General features: G+C 44.7%; 4 protein-coding genes across 6 annotated transcripts in view; 1 reads left to right on the top strand and 3 right to left on the bottom strand.

The window, feature by feature from the left end:
• The window catches only part of LOC125765893 (protein purity of essence), a 267,808-nt gene that overhangs the window by 230,647 nt on the left and 19,793 nt on the right, over window positions 1-17,368 (bottom strand). The gene's annotated exons all lie outside the window — the stretch shown is intronic.
• LOC125765904 (uncharacterized) overlaps window positions 1-17,368 on the top strand; it is a 36,193-nt gene that overhangs the window by 16,243 nt on the left and 2,582 nt on the right. The window contains exons 2-7 of one of the 3 annotated variants that reach the window (XM_049431427.1): window positions 481-1,732; window positions 6,844-7,366; window positions 15,315-15,526; window positions 15,612-15,795; window positions 15,884-16,202; window positions 16,317-16,801. In XM_049431427.1, coding sequence (XP_049287384.1) covers window positions 1,524-1,732; window positions 6,844-7,366; window positions 15,315-15,526; window positions 15,612-15,795; window positions 15,884-16,202; window positions 16,317-16,801 — 1,932 coding nt within the window. In that variant the 5' untranslated portion in view covers window positions 481-1,523. Of the gene's footprint in view, window positions 1-480; window positions 1,733-4,599; window positions 6,532-6,843; window positions 7,367-15,314; window positions 15,527-15,611; window positions 15,796-15,883; window positions 16,203-16,316; window positions 16,802-17,368 lie in introns of those variants that run through there. The other 2 variants (XM_049431429.1, XM_049431428.1) reach the window with 2 other exon arrangements.
• On the bottom strand, window positions 1,754-3,137 carry LOC125765962 (protein flightless-1-like). Its single transcript, XM_049431523.1, has 2 exons — window positions 3,031-3,137; window positions 1,754-2,973 (listed from the first exon to the last, which is right to left on the bottom strand). Exons 1-2 carry the CDS (start codon window positions 3,048-3,050, stop codon window positions 1,875-1,877), a joined length of 1,119 nt encoding a protein of 372 aa, XP_049287480.1. The 5' UTR covers window positions 3,051-3,137; the 3' UTR covers window positions 1,754-1,874.
• LOC125765958 (uncharacterized) lies at window positions 3,183-4,429 on the bottom strand. The gene is made up of 2 exons (XM_049431518.1): window positions 4,308-4,429; window positions 3,183-4,247 (listed from the first exon to the last, which is right to left on the bottom strand). The coding sequence occupies exons 1-2, from the start codon at window positions 4,412-4,414 to the stop codon at window positions 3,191-3,193; spliced, it is 1,164 nt and encodes a 387-aa protein (XP_049287475.1). The 5' UTR covers window positions 4,415-4,429; the 3' UTR covers window positions 3,183-3,190.

Here is a 17,368-nt window from a genome sequence, read left to right as displayed (position 1 = left end):
TACATGTGGAACAGCGATTGTAGTGTAACCTACAAATTTCATCAGACATGTATGTACCACAATTCTAGAAAGCTGACTAATTTATTACCCAATCACATCGACGTTTCGGATCGGATGCTGTCGGCATTACCTACCTGACATTGGCATCGTTGGTAGTTAAAAGGCATCGAATCAGCTGAAGAGAGCTCCTTTTACTTCCGCACACGAGCCGCTCACGGTCAGCGTGTGCCATTTCTTCTTCACGCGTTGATTTCATGTAATTTTCCATTTTCTCATAATTAATCACATATTGGTTGTGCCGAGCAAGAGCCAAAACAAAAAACCTGCTAACCCACACCGGGGCGACTCGACCGAGGCACAAATTACGAGAAACAATACAACCACCCGCAATCGGCTCGTGCACATTCACCAGACGAGAAGCAAACCAATAGTAACCTTCCTCTTTCTACCATTTTCTCATTTCCATCCATTTTCCAACAGAGGCCTTACCATCATCCCCATCATCATCATCGACAGTCAATAGTTTGCGTCATTGAACTTGAAACGAATAACAAAAAAAACAACTGAAGTCCAGCATCGATCGATCGAAATTATGTGTGTACGCTTCGTTGGGTTAGCCTGTTTGATCATCACCAACCGATTGGATCCGACGGAGCTGCCCAATGTCCCGCCGTCTTCCTTAGTCTTCAATTAACAAAAGGGCTAAAAGCGAAGAAAAGAGAGAGAGAGAGAGAGAGAGAGAGAGAGAGAGAAAGAGAGAAATACAGAACACAGGGTAGAAACCCTCCGAATTTCCCTCGCAAAAGGGAATCGCCCACATTCAACCCTCTTGCTGGTTGCTGGGAAACGTCATCATCAGTAAGCAACACGACAGCCGGGATCGCGACACACACTAAAGTTCCGTTACGGTGGATCGTCATTACCGCCGGATCGGCATTTTCACAGTGGCCATTTGGGAAACAAGTGGACCGCACTGTAAAATCTTCATCAAGTGCGGTCATTTGCGGTGCAGCTGCTCAACCCCATTACAGCATTAAGCATTAAGCAGACTGACCGACTGATAGTGCGACCTCATCGCGATCAAGCATTGATTACCGATCGAAGCGTAGCGCTGTGCGGGAACCGCGGAGTGAAGCATAACATTCGAGCGAAATATGGGTCAAGTGCAGCTGTACAGCGCGTCAAACGAGACGTTTATGATCCTTTCACCGATAAAGAGTTCAGTGATTGGTTTTCCGAAAAACGCGGGAGTGTAGTACGATTTGCATACCGATTTTACCGAACAAGTGAGATAATTAGAAGCACGTTCGTTTGGAGTGGATTTTAAAGATGCTTGACACAATTAGTGAACCAGAATAATTATAGTGAGTTTTGATAGGATTTTATGCTGAAAAGAAGTGAAGGAAATCGTGTGCCAGTTTACGGTTAGGTCAGAAGTTACCTGTTTACTGAGCGTGGCTCATTATTATAAACCATGGCGAATGCGATCAACAACTGTGAAGTGTACTGTGCTGTAAAACGTTATGTGCAATGTGGTAAAAGCTGCTAACCGAATGAAAGCAATGGTCACGTACAATATGGACGGTTCGCAAAGAATGAGCCGCCCACGACGCGGTTCGAGTGTATCCTCCGGCTTCCGGCTAATGGATGCCGACCAGCTGGACGCAATGTCCAGTATTAGCCGTAACAGTATATACAAGCTGAAGATAGATGCAATGTTTGACGACACGAGGTGAGTGCAGGACGGCAAGTCTTTTCCTAGTGTAAATACACCCATTTTATTATTAACCTGGTTTTAAATGTACAAGCGGAAATGCACCTCTTTTTAACTAAATAAGTCTCTTTTGTGGTGTACTACAGAAAAATAATAATAATCATAACATTATTCTTAAGTTTTGTGCCCGGATTGTGTCTTGCGCTTCTGTTAATTCCGCCGTTAACCTTTTCACAGTTCGTTCTAACTCACGCACCGTATTTACGAACCGCTGCTCAAGCTGTTCCTTCTGCTCCGCCAACCGGCGATACTTTTGCTCCAGCACGTTGTATGATTGTTTTAGAAGCAAATGCTCTCTGCCTGCTTGACTTTCGTCACCAGCTGTTAAACGTTCTGCGCGCGGGAATTGCTCGATCTGTCTCCTATTATCGAAATATGTCTCTTCTGCCTGCTCCAATTGCATACCCGTCGTATTGTACGGGTAGCCTTCGTAGCAACAAAGTCCTCCATCTAATTTATCAGCACACACGTACTCCGCACCGTACACCTGAATTGCAGAGTCCCAAATAGATTGCCGAACTTGAGCTACCCATTCGCAGCTCCAGTGATTTTCTACGAGTCGAACGCGTCGTAAGGATGGTGCAAAGTTGGGGAAAAATGGAACACTCTGCAGATGGTTGTGATTGATCCAGAAGTTTTTCAGTCGTCCTAATCGCAACGATGGCTGTATCTCGATGCGTGTGATTCTGTTCCCGGAAAGGTCCAGTACTAGCAGATTGCCCATCGTCTGAAACCAACCTAGTTTGATGTGCTCCAGCTGATTGTTGGATAGGTCCAGAATGGAGAGAGCTGTAAGATATCGGACGGTCGGTGGAATCGCCGACAAAGGATTCCCGTTGATGATGAGTGTGTTGAGGTTCCGATTTTCGTGCGGCGTTACCGCAAACTCCCGCAGCTCAGTATTGTCGATGCGTAGACAGTGTAATTCATCCGAGCGAAAGGTAACGGCCGGTATCAGGCAGCCCTTCAGCGTTAGGAAGGCTGTCTCGGCAAGCGCATCGAACAGCTGGGCCGAGAAGTGTAGAATTTCACTCGATTCTATAATTATGTGTGATGAGGTTGGAAAGGCGGCAAAGTACTCCTCCGTTGGGGATTGAAACGATACGCCCTCGATGAAGCACGTTGAATTACGTTGCACCCGTGCGCACTCTATCGTCTTCCTAATGATGGCTAATGAACATGGGATCGCTAAAAGTAATCTAAACACAAGGAGCTTTACTCAAAATTGCTACCCTGAAGCTGTATGTATTGCTTACATGAATATTAAAGAACGCATCTTGCAGTCTCCGCGAGTCGTTTGCCGCCGATCGACCAATTGATCATGAACCGTGTAGCACCAATCGCTTATCGTTACTGGAGGAATGGAACGTACAACATCCTGATGGAAGGACGTACTCGCACGAAATAACAATCTGTTTACACAGTCCCAATGGGATCTTGCAAGTAGATTCCAACGTTTCGCATCTCCACCCCAATCACTCCATCGATGGTCTCATTCTCGAACACTTTGAACGTTATCAGCGGATCTATCGATTGTGCACCAGCGCTAACGTCATTTGACGGTGCGTTCAGCTCATCGAGCACGGAGAGCAGTGCTTTGGCAATTGCTAGACGCGCTCGGAATGGATTCGCATAGGAACAACACAGTCCACCATTGTTAATTCTACGACCACAGCGAAAGTCCGTCCCCAGGACGGTGATATTTTTTCTCCAGATTTTTTCTCGCACCTCACTAACCCACTCACAGTCCCAACGGTTTTGCATGATTCGTGTGAATTTAAGCTCAGGAAACATTTCCGGGAAACGATCGATTCGTGACAGCTCATTTTGCTGCACATCAAACTTGGTAAGGGCCGGTAATTCAACACGCTCGCTACCTTCGACTGTGGACAACTGATTGTCGGCGAGATTTAAGACGCTCAGTGCATACAATCCATTCAGTTGGCTCAGGTCAACTATAGTCAGCGAACAGCCGGAAAGGTCAAGCAGTTTAAGCTCGGCAAGGAAGTGAACATTCGTCGGCAGCACAGTTATGAGTCGTTCGTGTATAACGAGCGTCTGCAGGGTGTGATCAGTCGCTGACAGCACCTCGAAACGACTCAAACCTGTATCACTTATTTTCAGATGATTCAGTTTACTCATACCAAACAGTAACTCACTCACGTTGCCCTTGCGAAGTTCCAAGTTCAAGGTAACTTCGTCAAGCTGACGAAACAAATCCGAACCGATGGTGGGGATCGTCGGGTAGAACAGTTCTATGTGTCGTTGTTTCGGGAATGTCACTTCGACGTCTGTGCTGTTAAGCTTGGCACTAGCTATGATGCACACTTCCTCGTAATCTTCCTGCTTGCGTAAGGCAGTGTACATCGAGTTGAAGATATGACGCTCGGAAGCGATCGGAAGTGGATGAACGATGCTGCAGCTTAATTCTATTGCCACTGTCGATACTGAAACCAGTAAAAGACAAATTCCGCTAATGGAAGCGATTGTTATGAGAAACAAATTGCACAGAATTATACAATGACAAAACTACCTTGATGCTCTAAGAAACATTTTGTCCACACCGTGAATGTTTACGGCTGATAACGAACTGAAACACACGAATGGTGGATGATCGCTGCTACCGATCTTGGAGCTCATCTGTGAGTGAATTGTTTTGAATCAGTGAGCTCACAAATACTCAAGCGAACGAGCGTGAGATTATCAAGCGTTTAAACCTGAGAATTGAATTTATGAATTCCCAGAAATAATTCATTTGCCAGAAATAAAAATCTTGAATAATGTAAAACATTTTTATTAACATTGGATGTTGATTGAGATTTATTTAAAAAAAATCCTTAAAACAATTTAAAAAAAAAGTTAAAGTTGTCTCCCATTTGCCAATCAACTATTATTGAACCGATCGTCTATCGGTCTGCTGTACAACATAAATTAATTAGATTTCATCAGAGATCGATAAACCATTTCGCAACAGAAAGTGGTTCACTATAGACAGCTGTAAAGATAAACCTAACGAGAAGATAAAACGTCCAGGAAACAACGTCCATCTATCCACACACTTTATAGCTAACTCGGCAAACGAAAGTTTCCTCTAATAGCTCTACTTACCCGGCTAAACGGTGCACCAGTGTGCAGTCACTGCAAACTGCCACCTGAGTGACATATGTTTATCGCAATAGTCCTTAAACATAAAAGTGACTACTCCAGAGCTCCAGGCATTTGGGTCACCCCTTTTCCATTACGCTCATGTTTCAATGACACTTACTGTCACTTCGCGTGCAGTCACTGTGCAGACCATTGCAACTAGATGCATCCCGACCGTAGCGGTGCCTCGCTACGATATGGGTCAGCACAGATAACCCGCTCGAAGTAGGGCTCAGATCTAGGAGAACGACATTTTTTGCTTCCGGCTGGCAAATCCGCGAGAGGAAAAACTAGTTACATTGATCCTCACGTTGCGTGCTTGCTGTGTGCGCACCAACGGATGCGAAAAGTCGAGCTCGCTGCTAAACCCCTAAAAGTATGCAATAGCGCGTCACGCAACACAGCTACGCTCAAGCCCAACTGCTCGAAAGCTCGGCAAACCATTAGAAAGTAGTTTTTCCTGTATCTTCGGAACCGAACGCTTGGAGAAAAAGAAATGTGCAAGCTGATACGGAAGTAGTGTACATGCCGGGCGTAAGGAAAGCGAGGCACGAAACTCTGTTCGCACCCTTGGTTGAGTGCTGCGAACTTTCGACGCTCAATAGCTTGCTGTACGCGGTACCGTTCGGGTGTGTTTGCTCAGCTTGACGCTCAAAAGCATTGGAAAATTGCATTTATCTAGCATCTAGCTCGGTTACAGTCGAACGTTTGTTTATACATTAAATGTTGTGAGAAGGTTTTTTGTTTTTTGCTTCGCCCGGAGGAAAATTCTGTGCGCATAATATTTTCCAACGTGCTGTGATATTGTTTGAAGTACGAATATTTCGACGAAATGATGTGATGATGTTGTGACCATATCTCTGGAACACCGAGTCATCGTACCGAGTAGTGGAGCGTCCGTTTACGGTTAGTGTTTCAGCTTGAACTGGTCGCGCATTTCATTGACCGAGATTTGGGCCCACCAAACGCCCACCAAAAAAAAAAACCGTGATTGCTCATAAATGTTTAAAAATTTTCCCGATTCAACCAACACAGCCCGGTCCGGTCGGAATCATTCGCTGTGTGCGCTTGTTAGTAAGGATTGGCATGTGCCGAAAGTAAGGCTGTAAGTGCGTTCGGGAGTGCGTAGTACAGTGTGCAGTTTTGTACAGAAAACGTGTTCTACTGACGGAAAAGCTGTTTTTCGTTTGATGAAGAAAATGAACAAATCAACGAAACGTATTACAGTGCCATAGCGTTTAGAACCGGGCTCGTGTGTGTTTGTACAAATTGGAGCAGCGTTCTGTGTCGATCTGCTTCCAGACAGCGTACTCAACGGTCAACTGATATTGGACGAAACCAAGTATCGACATCAAAGTGTCACTCTTTCTCGCTTATTGTCGTGTTTTAGCAGAGTTCGCTTTAAATGTGCAACCAGCAGTGCGTGATCGATGAACGTCATCCGAACATTTCGGTTCAATGTGGCAAACAGTTAGTGATTTTTTTGTGTACCTAATCCACCAGCTATGCTTTTACGACCATAACAATAACAGTAACGCGAACGGCTGCGATCATAACTGCGACAGTAGCAACCACTATCATTACGGCTGCGGCGGTGATCATATTCACAATGGGTACGGTGGAAGCGGTAGTGTTTGATCCTCTACTAAGCTTACTAATACTCCCCCTTACAATACACCTTAGCGTTAGCAATACTAATTTGCCGTTTGGCAAAAGGCGTAACGTAGTGGCAGTAGAACAGTAATAGCAGAATATTAATTGTCAACCATTAACCAATGCTTTCGCCATAGCGCAATTGGTAGTCTAGTTTCGTGCGTAATGTAGCGGTGTACTGCACGGGATACTGATGCAACCTTCTTGTTTGCTTTTCTTCTCTCTCTCTCCCTCTCCATGGTCTTCGAATTGCTTCGAACCACTCGTTGCAGGTCGATCATAAGTCAGCGGTTAGATGATCGCAGCTCACAAAACGGCCGTCGCCGCTCATCGTCGATCAGTGGGCTGAGTCGGGGCAGTCTCGCCGGTGCCATCATAAACGATCGTGACAATCTCGACATCAGTGCGGTGGCAAGCAGTTTGCGCGATTTCGGTGGCACCGGCGGCGGTTCATCGGCACTAGCTGCAGCCGGAGCTCCCGCGGGTTCGGCAAGTGCTGCGACAGCCGGGAATGGTGCGGCGAACGGTGCTGGTGCTGGACCCGTTGCGACAGGAGCTGCTGGTGTTTCGCGCCATGGTAGCGATGCACGGCGGGAGATCAGCAACAGCGTGCAGGCACAGATCGAGCGCATGTTTACGGACGTGGCCAAGGAGCACGGCAGTTCGGCCACGGCCAATGTACAAAGCTTCAGCGTGCGGTGTCTAGGATCACTACCACTGAAGGATAAGGTGACGAGTCTCGTTGGTCTACAGGAACCGCTAAGACAGCTGTACCTAAGTGGCGCAGGACATGGGGTAAGTTTATTATGCAAAAAAAAACTAAAGAAAAAACCACACCACCACAAAAATACTCGAAGAATGTAACATGTAACAATGATAAAAAGCGATAATCGGATGCTCACTCCTACCGTCCACCGCACCATCCGCGCATTGTCATTTTAAGCAATCGAATTTATTAACACAAATTGAACCGATCAGTTTCGCTGCAGTGTTTTATTACGGTTCCGATTACCTAACTAATCCACTGTGACGGTTGCGGTGCCGTACCGTTGCATCAGCCGCACACACACACATTTCCGGAAGTAAATCAAAACACATTTATTAACGGCCATTTCTTTCGCCAAAAAAACAAGATTTTATCACCCGCCCGTTAGCTCTTAATGAGGAAAGCTATATCGGTAAGGGTCTATTTTTACATGTGAAAAGCCACAATGAATCGAGATAAACGTTGATGAAATCAACAGCAACACAGCAAACCGCATCAACCGGAGCACCGGTATTGATTGATCGAAAATTTCTTTTTCAAACAATTGATCCAATCACTCACCTTTTGCTTGATGTACATGTTTGTTATTGTTTCCGAAGCATCTGAAGTAAGCTTTTGCTCGCAGCATGATGGAGTGCCGTATGAAGGTACATCCAAACATCAACGGATCATCTTCCGACCGAGTCAATGAGCGTCACTTTCGAGAGACATTCACAAATACTCGACTGGTACTTGTGCCGGCTGTTGTCTTTACAATACGGACTTCGCATTTAAGAGGCATTTGTTTGATGTGTTTTGATGTGGGGGATTTTTTTTGCCATGAGGAAGATATTTAAAGTTAAATCTCTCCGCGAGAAATGAGGAAATGTAATGAATCGAACGTTCATGGTGGAAACATTGCGTGTTTAGGTATCGTGTTTGGTAATTAATTTGAGCATTTGGCAAAGTACCTCTTTTATGTTCAGTGTTAGTGTTTAAAAAGAAGATTGAATCATTTTGGTTTCTAATGTAATTAAATGTTAAACAATTTTTTTTAAATTATATTCACAGTTATTCCAACATCCACAAATCTTAGCTTTTCGAAATTTTGCCATAAAGTTTGTCAAAATGAAGTCATTTTAAAGCTCGTATGAACAGTTTTTAATAAAGATATTCAAAGCTTTTTCCCCATTTCTCACATGTGGTGATCATGCTGAGATCATACTAGCGAGGGGAACTGATAGAAATATATCTCTGGCACTATATCTTACACTGACGATCCTATTCCCGACCATACAGATAGATAGTTCCGTTCGTTGGTTTCATTCGATGCGCTCGTCTTTTGAACAAAACACAAAAAATCACCCAAGTACATTCATTTTTCGTAGAGATTGACCCCAAAGTTGGTTAACGAAAAAAAAAAATCCGTGCCAAGTAGTTCCGAGGGCTTCAGGTCTCATCCGAGCAAGCACAGAAATTCATCTGCCGTAACGGCAACGGATTGTTTTGTATGTGTTTTTTCTTACCATCAACCTTTTTACGAGGCCATGGTGAGGTTGATCTTTCGCCAAGCAATTAGCGACTCAAGATCCACCAGGTTCCGGTAAAGGAAATTGCTCCCGGGAGGAATGCTTACAGAAAAAAAACACGGCATAATCCACAGAGACTTTGAAACTGGACATTCTGGAATGTTTTATGATCGTACCGTGACACAAATGGCATGTTTGAGTGTGTTGTACTACTTAAGCTACCTTAAGCTAGCTAGCATCATATTATTGATGGAACAAGCTGTTTGGAGGAAAATGATAAATCAAAACATTGAGAATTGAGAATGACCATTAGTTAATGAGGATTATCTCTTGGGAAGGTCTCCAATACTCCAATACTTTCCGATATTTGTCCACATCAGACTATTCATTACAGTTATAGACGAGAAGAACAAAGTTTTGTGATTTTGAGTATAAACTTCATTGAACATAGGTTTAATTTACTTCTCTTGCGCCTACCTTCATCGAGCATAATCGAGCAGTGAAACCATCAGGGGTGCTTTCGTTACGGAGAGCTTCTTCTTCATCAGCTTTCCCGCGGGTAAATCATTAAAATTCCCCAAACCGACCTACACAACCGATGAGCGGGACTGTTTTAAATAGTCATAAAAGCACGAGAAGCAAAAAAAAAAAAACAAAAACACACCAAGCAATAAACCCCCCAAACCCCACACACGATCAAAATCGTCGTGAATATATCTTAATGTTTTAAGCTTTCCGTTCGGTGGGTAATTTTACTTTTTCGCATATTCATGTGTGCGCACTTACATTTCGCTCATACTCATTTGCGCACCGATCGTGCAGGAGCATCGAGCCGATGCTATTGTGGAGGAAAGAAATGTACTTACAAGTCGATGGGAGAGAAGAAGAAACGGAAAAAAGTACAGCACACTCACGCATAAGCTGCGTCACCTTCACGATTCACGACTCGCGCGTCGTCACGCTGGGTTCGCCACAACCAACGCTTCAGCTGTGGATGAGTATCGGAGTCTTGGCGAGGTGAGTAAAATTGGTGGAAAGTGAAATTGGACGCTGCACGCTTATCACCCCGTCCCGGACACCACCTTTCGGGCCAAACATTGGGGCAAAACGTGTGAAATCCTATCGGTCGGACCCAGGATTTGGTCAGGCCCATCAGAAATGGGCGCCCCCACACGAAAAGAAATCTCATAATGCGACTAATTATGATCGGTGGTAGCGTTGGTACCCGATTATGGACGAGGGTGCAGTACGGTGAAGATACTGGATACACACATCTATGCACGAAAGGAAACGCGTGTAAGCGCCAGATTTTGTCTAACGAACTGTGAAATGTGCATAAATCACCGCTCGACCCCGTAACCGTTGGTTGACGCAAGTGCCATATTTAGCCGCTCCTTCCGAGCTACCTTGAAGCTATTCCGTCAACATGGGAAAGGTGTTATAATCGTACAAAACAAACTAAAAAAAAACTGAGCAAGATACGCGACCTAGGTTTTTGGGGTAGAAACAAATCTAAATGTACTTGGTTTTAGTGACATCCTGACAGTAGAGATCCAATGTTTAATATGTCCAATATTTGACACTTTCAATACCAGAATTGAGGTGTCCAACATTGCGATCATCTTAGATTTCGCCAAACCTAACCATACCAAACGAAGAATCAGTTCATGGAATGTACCACGAGTGTCCTCACTCACTTAGAATTGACCCACATCCCGAGCTGGACATATTTTCCATCCGCCTGCCTTTGGTCTTTGTGCTCGCTTTGCAAAAGTGGGCCAATATGGTGCTGGGTTTGCAGGTTTCCTGCTTAAAAACACTCCATCGCACATCGAGCCGTGTACATCCGTGCCCACTTTTGCTCGAACCAGTTCCAATGCGGTGCCTGCGTACTTGCCCGTACCATGTCCAGTAGCTGATAGTGGGATAGACACCCCATCGCAAACCACCAGTTTCGATAAAACTGGTTCAGTTTGACACACTTTAATTGCAACAATTTTTCAATTACTTTCCCCCCCCCCCGGTACGCGATATCATCGTCGGACACGCTTAGCCGTCCTTAGACGATTGGCAATGGCATTGAATTCGTGGAAGCAAATAAAAAAAAAACACGAATGGAACACACGGCAAGCAGCCCTAGTCGGGCCCGAATGTCCGGAAGATTGCGAACTGGTCAGGTCGCACCGGGAGGTTGCATCCGCGCAAGAAAGTAAGCGATCAGCGCAGCACATGCCGTACGACCCAGTTACCAAACCGTTTGTTGGCCTAGGCAGTAAAAGGAAACTTATTGAAGGTTGGGAAAAATGGAATCGAACAACAAATAAAACAGCGCGCACACACACACCTGCAGAACTAAAAATGCACGAAAAACAAGCAACCTTTTCCCCCGGGGCCCCCAAAGGCACCGAAACCGACTGCAGTCAGGGAATGGTTCGGTCAGGAAAATCAAGATCAAAATCAATGCAAAACCAGTTTCCGTTCCGATGCTCCATTAGCGTAGGTTGGAAGAGCGATGCAAGAAAAACGGCCCGGTTCGAGCTGCCACTAACGGAATGGGCAGTCTAGTTTTTCGATTTCCCGTAGGTTTTTTCTACGGAATACCAGGGACCATTCAGTATCGTGCTTTTTTTTTCGTTGTTGTTACAGGTGCTCTAATTATAGTATTTGCAATGGTAATCACATAAACTGCGGAAAGATTAACGCGAACGCGATTTGTGTGCCAAATTGCCGATGTTGTTTTTTTTGTGCCATTTCTAATTGTGCTAGATTTTTATTGCAAAAAAAACAAGCTTCCTTGTTACAGCTACTAATGACATGTTCCGTTTAGTGTAATTTTTTAATAACAGCACGTCCGCACAAACTTGCTGTAATCAATCACGTAACAGATAATACTTTATATTTTATTGTTTTTTCTTTTCTTATCGCAATAAGACAATTGATTAAGTACCATCGGGCTGTATATTGAACAGTTCCGTTAATCTATATCGATATCGAGATGAGATATTAAAAGCCATAAGGAACTCAGCATAATGAATGATTTGTGTCCATTTTCCGCGCCGTTTTTTGGTTTTTCTTCCTCCAAAAAACGACCATTTCGGTGTACCCTCCTGATCCGGTCGTACTGATTAAATGGTATAATAGTTACGGAGAGAAAGGCGACCGGGTTTTATTTTTCTTTTCGGCATGGAGTACCGACTTCGACGAGCGAAGGTTTTTTGATTTGAAATCCAAAATTTCACCCAAATACGCATCGAAGCGCCACCGAGTGATACGTCGAACCATCGAGGCAGGCAACACCGCACTGTTTTATTTCGTTGTTTGTGTTTTTTTTTCCTGCACAATTTTTAATTCATCCAATCTCAATGCTCACCAACGGTCAGGAATGGTTGTAGCACCACATTTTTGGACGGGAGAAGGCAAAAAAACAACGCGTTGCTTCATTACTGTGGTGCATGATCAGATTGATTTACTTTCGGTGCAAAGCTATCAAAATAGTTTCTCAACTCAGTAAGTATCACTGACATCCGCGAGAAACGATCGTTTAGCAATCAGGGGAGTGCTTTTCTTTTATTCTCTTTTTCTAATTTCAATAAAACTGCTTTATAATGTTATACACAAAATATTTGAATGAACCGGTACAGCGAAAGGAAATTTGAAAGAAGAAGTAGTGAAGCATTATTTTGTAGCCACATTGTTTGTTAAGACAACTATTTGCGGTTTTTTCTTTGGAATTTATGTCAATAGTCGATCTTCGCCAGGTGGAACATACTTGAGATGCTGGTTTTTGCATAAACTTCAACAGATTTCTCTCGAAGAACTGAAAAGATTTACCACAAACGATAACCTTCCTTGGCCCAAAAAGGCTTCCCTTTTTAGGAAGGTTAGAGGGAAACCATTTTCCATGCCCCATTTGCATACGATACACGATCGAGATGATTGTGCTCAAATGCATACACACAAAAAAAGGCAATCATTGTAAGACAAAAACTTTCGCTTAGCCACGTTTTTAATGAGTACGCGTATGGTACAGACACATTTTAATTTAGTGCATAACCTCTTCTAATGAAACCGCCTAACGCCAGACGGTGACGTTCGACATCGGGATCGGGACCTGCACCGGGCGGAAATTGTACACCGGCAAGGTTTGTATTTTCTTTTTGTGTTTTCCAGTGTGAAGTATTTCGAAGCTCCTTCTTCGAACACCCTTTTTTGCTATGGTTTAATTGCCGACTTTGCACTGGTGGGTTGTAAAACGAGTGAAACCAAAACCTTCTACTGATGGAAAAATTACCATTTCATTTCCTCACCCACCGAGCTCACCCAGTACAGCAATGTTTCTATCGTGTGCCTTTTGCAGAGGGTGAAAGTGATGTTTAACGAGATCACCATTATTAAGTATCGTCTGTGCAAAACATAAATGATTTAAAGTGATCTTCACTAATTGAAAGAACCGGGCACGTGGTCGCTCATTGTAACAGATTAATGACCGCCGATTGTCACCTCGAGTGCTTAAAGGTGGGTGGAATTTGGGCATGAGGTGTTTTTTTGTTACATTCACTTTTTAAAAGAGGATATTAATTATAATAGAATAGCAAAATAAGTTTTTCTGCTTGCTTCCTAATCAAAATTTTATCAAGCTTTTGTGTACCTTTTAAACCCTTAATGGAACATTACAATCTCAACAGCTTTTCTTAGCGTAAACATACTAATCTTCACTTTCCAACTTAACCTTTCTTAAACCATTGAAAACATTTTGAAAATGAAAGAGTGACCTACATTTCACTCACATCACAATTTTCGTTAACAATATCTATTGCGAACCATACCTTCAGGAAATGCCCGTATATGTTTTTTTTACCGACTGATGACCAATCTTTATCCCTAGCACAATCGAACGCATCAGTGCTCTCCACAAGTAGCAATTCTGTGTTCGATTCAGCAGCGTTTTTTTTTCATCACACTCTCACAAAATTGCTTTTGAACGGCAGATGAAAACTGGTCCCGTTATGTTGCTCCAACCAGCGTCTAGCAACTACCCATGGTTAGGCGATAATAGTGATTTCTATGCTGCTTATTCTTCAGCATAATTGTCGGGGCTGCGTAGGTCAATATCGGGTTGAGTTATGGCCAGCTGCGTACGATGTGCTATCGCAAACACCCCAGTTCTCTCTCACATATACCCAAAGTGCTTACATTGATGGAAAATTGAGCGGTCGAAAAAGAAAAACAGTTATCAAAAGATGGCCTGCCCACTAGTGGATGCACAGACACCGAGGGGAAATTATCACTGAAAACATCGAGCATACAAATTTCACCTTCCAAACACGAACGCTAGAAAGCGTATACCTTTAGCTGCTAATACACCAGCATGCTAATGGCGGAGCATTATCTCACAGTTCTAGAAATGCTTCGCCTGCTAGCTAATTAATTGACCGATTATCAAATTAGGCAGGTGATGGTAGCTAACCAGCTCATCATCACTCCCAGCCACGATCGGAATGGAGAGAACGAAAAAGTTGCTAACATGATAATGGTGTACCGTTCATTAAAAAAAAACTGCTAACCGTACCGCATTTGCCAAATTTAAAACCGTTCAAATTTTTCCCTTACCATTATTAATCGTTATTAATTTGCTCGATGCAAAAACGGGGTTTCCCTCAGTGAATTGGCAAGGCACGAATGATTGAATTGAAGTTACAGTGTAATGCGTTGTAGTGCACTGTGTACCCGCTTGACGTAGCATTGAAATCTTTTTAATTTTACATCGCTAAACATGGATATTGAATATTTTACTGCTGTTTAACGCTTTACGATACAATGTGCAAAAACTTTTTAATTTTTTTCTTTACAACTATTTCGATGGCGTGTATGGGCCACCGGAATGCATGTTGCAGCAGCAAACTAATTGAACGGAAACATTACATTGACGAGCGGCGTTTGCAGACAGGCACGAGTTTATTTGTGTTAAACGTTAATTATCAAACTGTGCCACTTACCGTCAGCGATCCAAACGGTTCACAAAACCATTGTCGACGGTTAACGTAAAGCGGGAAGAAGAAACACCGCCGAAAAACCTCCGCATCCATGAAGTGAAATTCCACCGATGCGCATACCGGACGGTTCGATGCGTTTCTTTTCCGCGCTAAACCACTCGAAACAACCTGATTCCTCAAACGCCAAATAAACTCGAGAGATTTGTGGTGATTTTGGCATTTCGGGGGGAAATTGTAGGGTTTTCGCGCGCTCTATCGCCACCAAAAACGTTTTTCTTCCCCGTGTTTGTCGGCCAGCCGCATGGGGAATGGGGAATTTTTAGGGCATTGATGAATTGTTCCTCCACCGTACAAGTGGGTCAGTTCATAGGGTCAAACGGGATAAAACGGTCAAACATCCAGCGGGGTGCAACATTACCTGTCGAGATGATGACGAACTTAATATTGATGACCTTTTTCCCTTTTCTCACTTCCAGACGCAGACGGGTGGATCACTTGACATCAGCCCGATTGGGTTGCGTATTAGGGCCGGCAGTGGCAAGGAACCGGCCGTCACACCGTTCCAAAACATTGCCGTATGGTCGGCGGTAAAGTTCGTCGTATCGGGCGCTGAGGGTGGTGCCGCCTTTTTGCCACTCATCACCGATCCGGAAAACATCGACAAAAGCTCATTGTTCCGCCCGCTCAGGTAAGGCGCGAAACTTTCCATTAGCAGCGCATTTCAAAATTCGATCAACATATCTTACGGTTAATGTCCATCTCATCCAAAACAGTGCCGCCGATAAGCGTCGGCTTTCGTCCGGCATTCATTCGCCGCTGTTTGCGATCGTGATGCGCTCCACGACCGTGCCACGCCAGCTAGAATGCCACGGGTTCGTCTGCCAGACGCCGGAAGATGCCATTGTGATTGCGGCAACGCTCTACCAAAGCCTGATGGCTCACATGAGCAGTGGCGATGTAAGCATACAGTTTGAGAGATTCCATTCAAGAGATTAAATGCAACGTGTGTGTGTGGATTTTTTTTTATTTCCTTTCGCTTCCGCAGAATCAACGCCCAAAGCGTCCCAAGAATCGTAATGGCGTCAGCTGTATGAGCATTGCGAGCAGCACCGTGACCACCAACACCCATGTACAGAGTGGTTCCACCAAGCTGTCCTCCCGGAGATCAAGCGCCAGCCAGCGAAGCATGCTGCCGCCACCACCGAGACCGCCGCGCATGAAGCGCAGCGCAACGAGCTCACTGAGCGGCGAAAGTGATGCCGTCGTAGGCGTCAACGATGATGAGTCGTCGACCGAGGAGCGGCGGAAGAAGAACGTCAAAAACAAACGGCCACCACCGATTCCACCCAACCCACCGCGGGCAAGTAAGTGTCTGAAGAAAGGGTCGGGTCCAAAATGATTGACCTTTTCTCCACATCTTCGAATTCTGATCAATCTGTTTTTCTCTCTCCCTCTCTCTCTCTCCATCTCTTCCTCAGTCTCTAACAGACCGATGCTGGACGAGATCTACACCGATCGGAGCCATTCGAATGACGAAAATGGCATTGCCGCCAAGGAGGGACCGTACCCGGCGCTCACTGACAACTCGACCGGGGACATACTGACCCGGGTGGCCATACCGCGCTCCGGCAGCTTCCTGAATACGGCCGGCCTAACAAGGTACAAATCGCGCGCTACCCGGCGGCACACGGGCAAGGTGGGCGGTGGGGGCGGTTCCCCGCTCGGGTTCAGTGAGCTGTTCAACGAGTTCCGGCTGCAGGAGAATCTGCACTCGCTGGACGAGATCCTGAATGCCATAATTAACTCGGACGGTATGTCCTTTAACGATCTGAAACCGATCTACAAGGAGTTTCTGCTCAAGCTGGCGGTCACGCTGACGAAGGACGAGCTGTACCAGCGCTCGAAAAGCATCATGCGCCGGCAGAAGAAGAAAAAGTTGAAGCGAAGAAACAGTAACGTACAGGTAAGCTGGGAGGCGGTGTACGAGAGTAGGTATAGGTTACGCATACGTACATAACACCTTCATGCACTGATACTGAAGACTTTAAGGTGAGGGCACATACCCCAACACACCGAGACGATGGCAGACACTCGGGACACTTGGACACATGAGAGTACAACATTGTAATACGTTATCGACTATCGCACCGATTGAATGCACGGTAGACTAGACTTATTTAGTAAACGCGTAGGGTAGGAATGAAAAGGGCAAGGGCATGGGATATGCATGTAGCTACTAACGGATACATCTACGAAAAGGCTAACACACCCCAAAAACAACATCTTCCGAATTTACACACCAGAACAGGCAGGGCAGTAGTAAGAGCAACCGACACTATTGACCGTCTGTAATGCTAGGAAGGACTGCGTTAGTCGCGAAGCTGTCTTTTGCATCGCTCGGTGTTAAATACCTTTTGGGGACATTGATGTCGCTGGAGAAAAAGAACAATAGAAAACTAATAAATTTACCATCTTCAAACTAAAACCAAAACTCTATGTTTTCTAACCTATTTCTGTAGAACTATGCTTA

Source organism: Anopheles funestus, chromosome 2RL, assembly GCF_943734845.2.
Source record: "Anopheles funestus chromosome 2RL, idAnoFuneDA-416_04, whole genome shotgun sequence".
Taxonomy (NCBI): domain Eukaryota; kingdom Metazoa; phylum Arthropoda; class Insecta; order Diptera; family Culicidae; genus Anopheles; species Anopheles funestus.
This window is presented reverse-complemented; position numbering and strand designations above follow the sequence as displayed.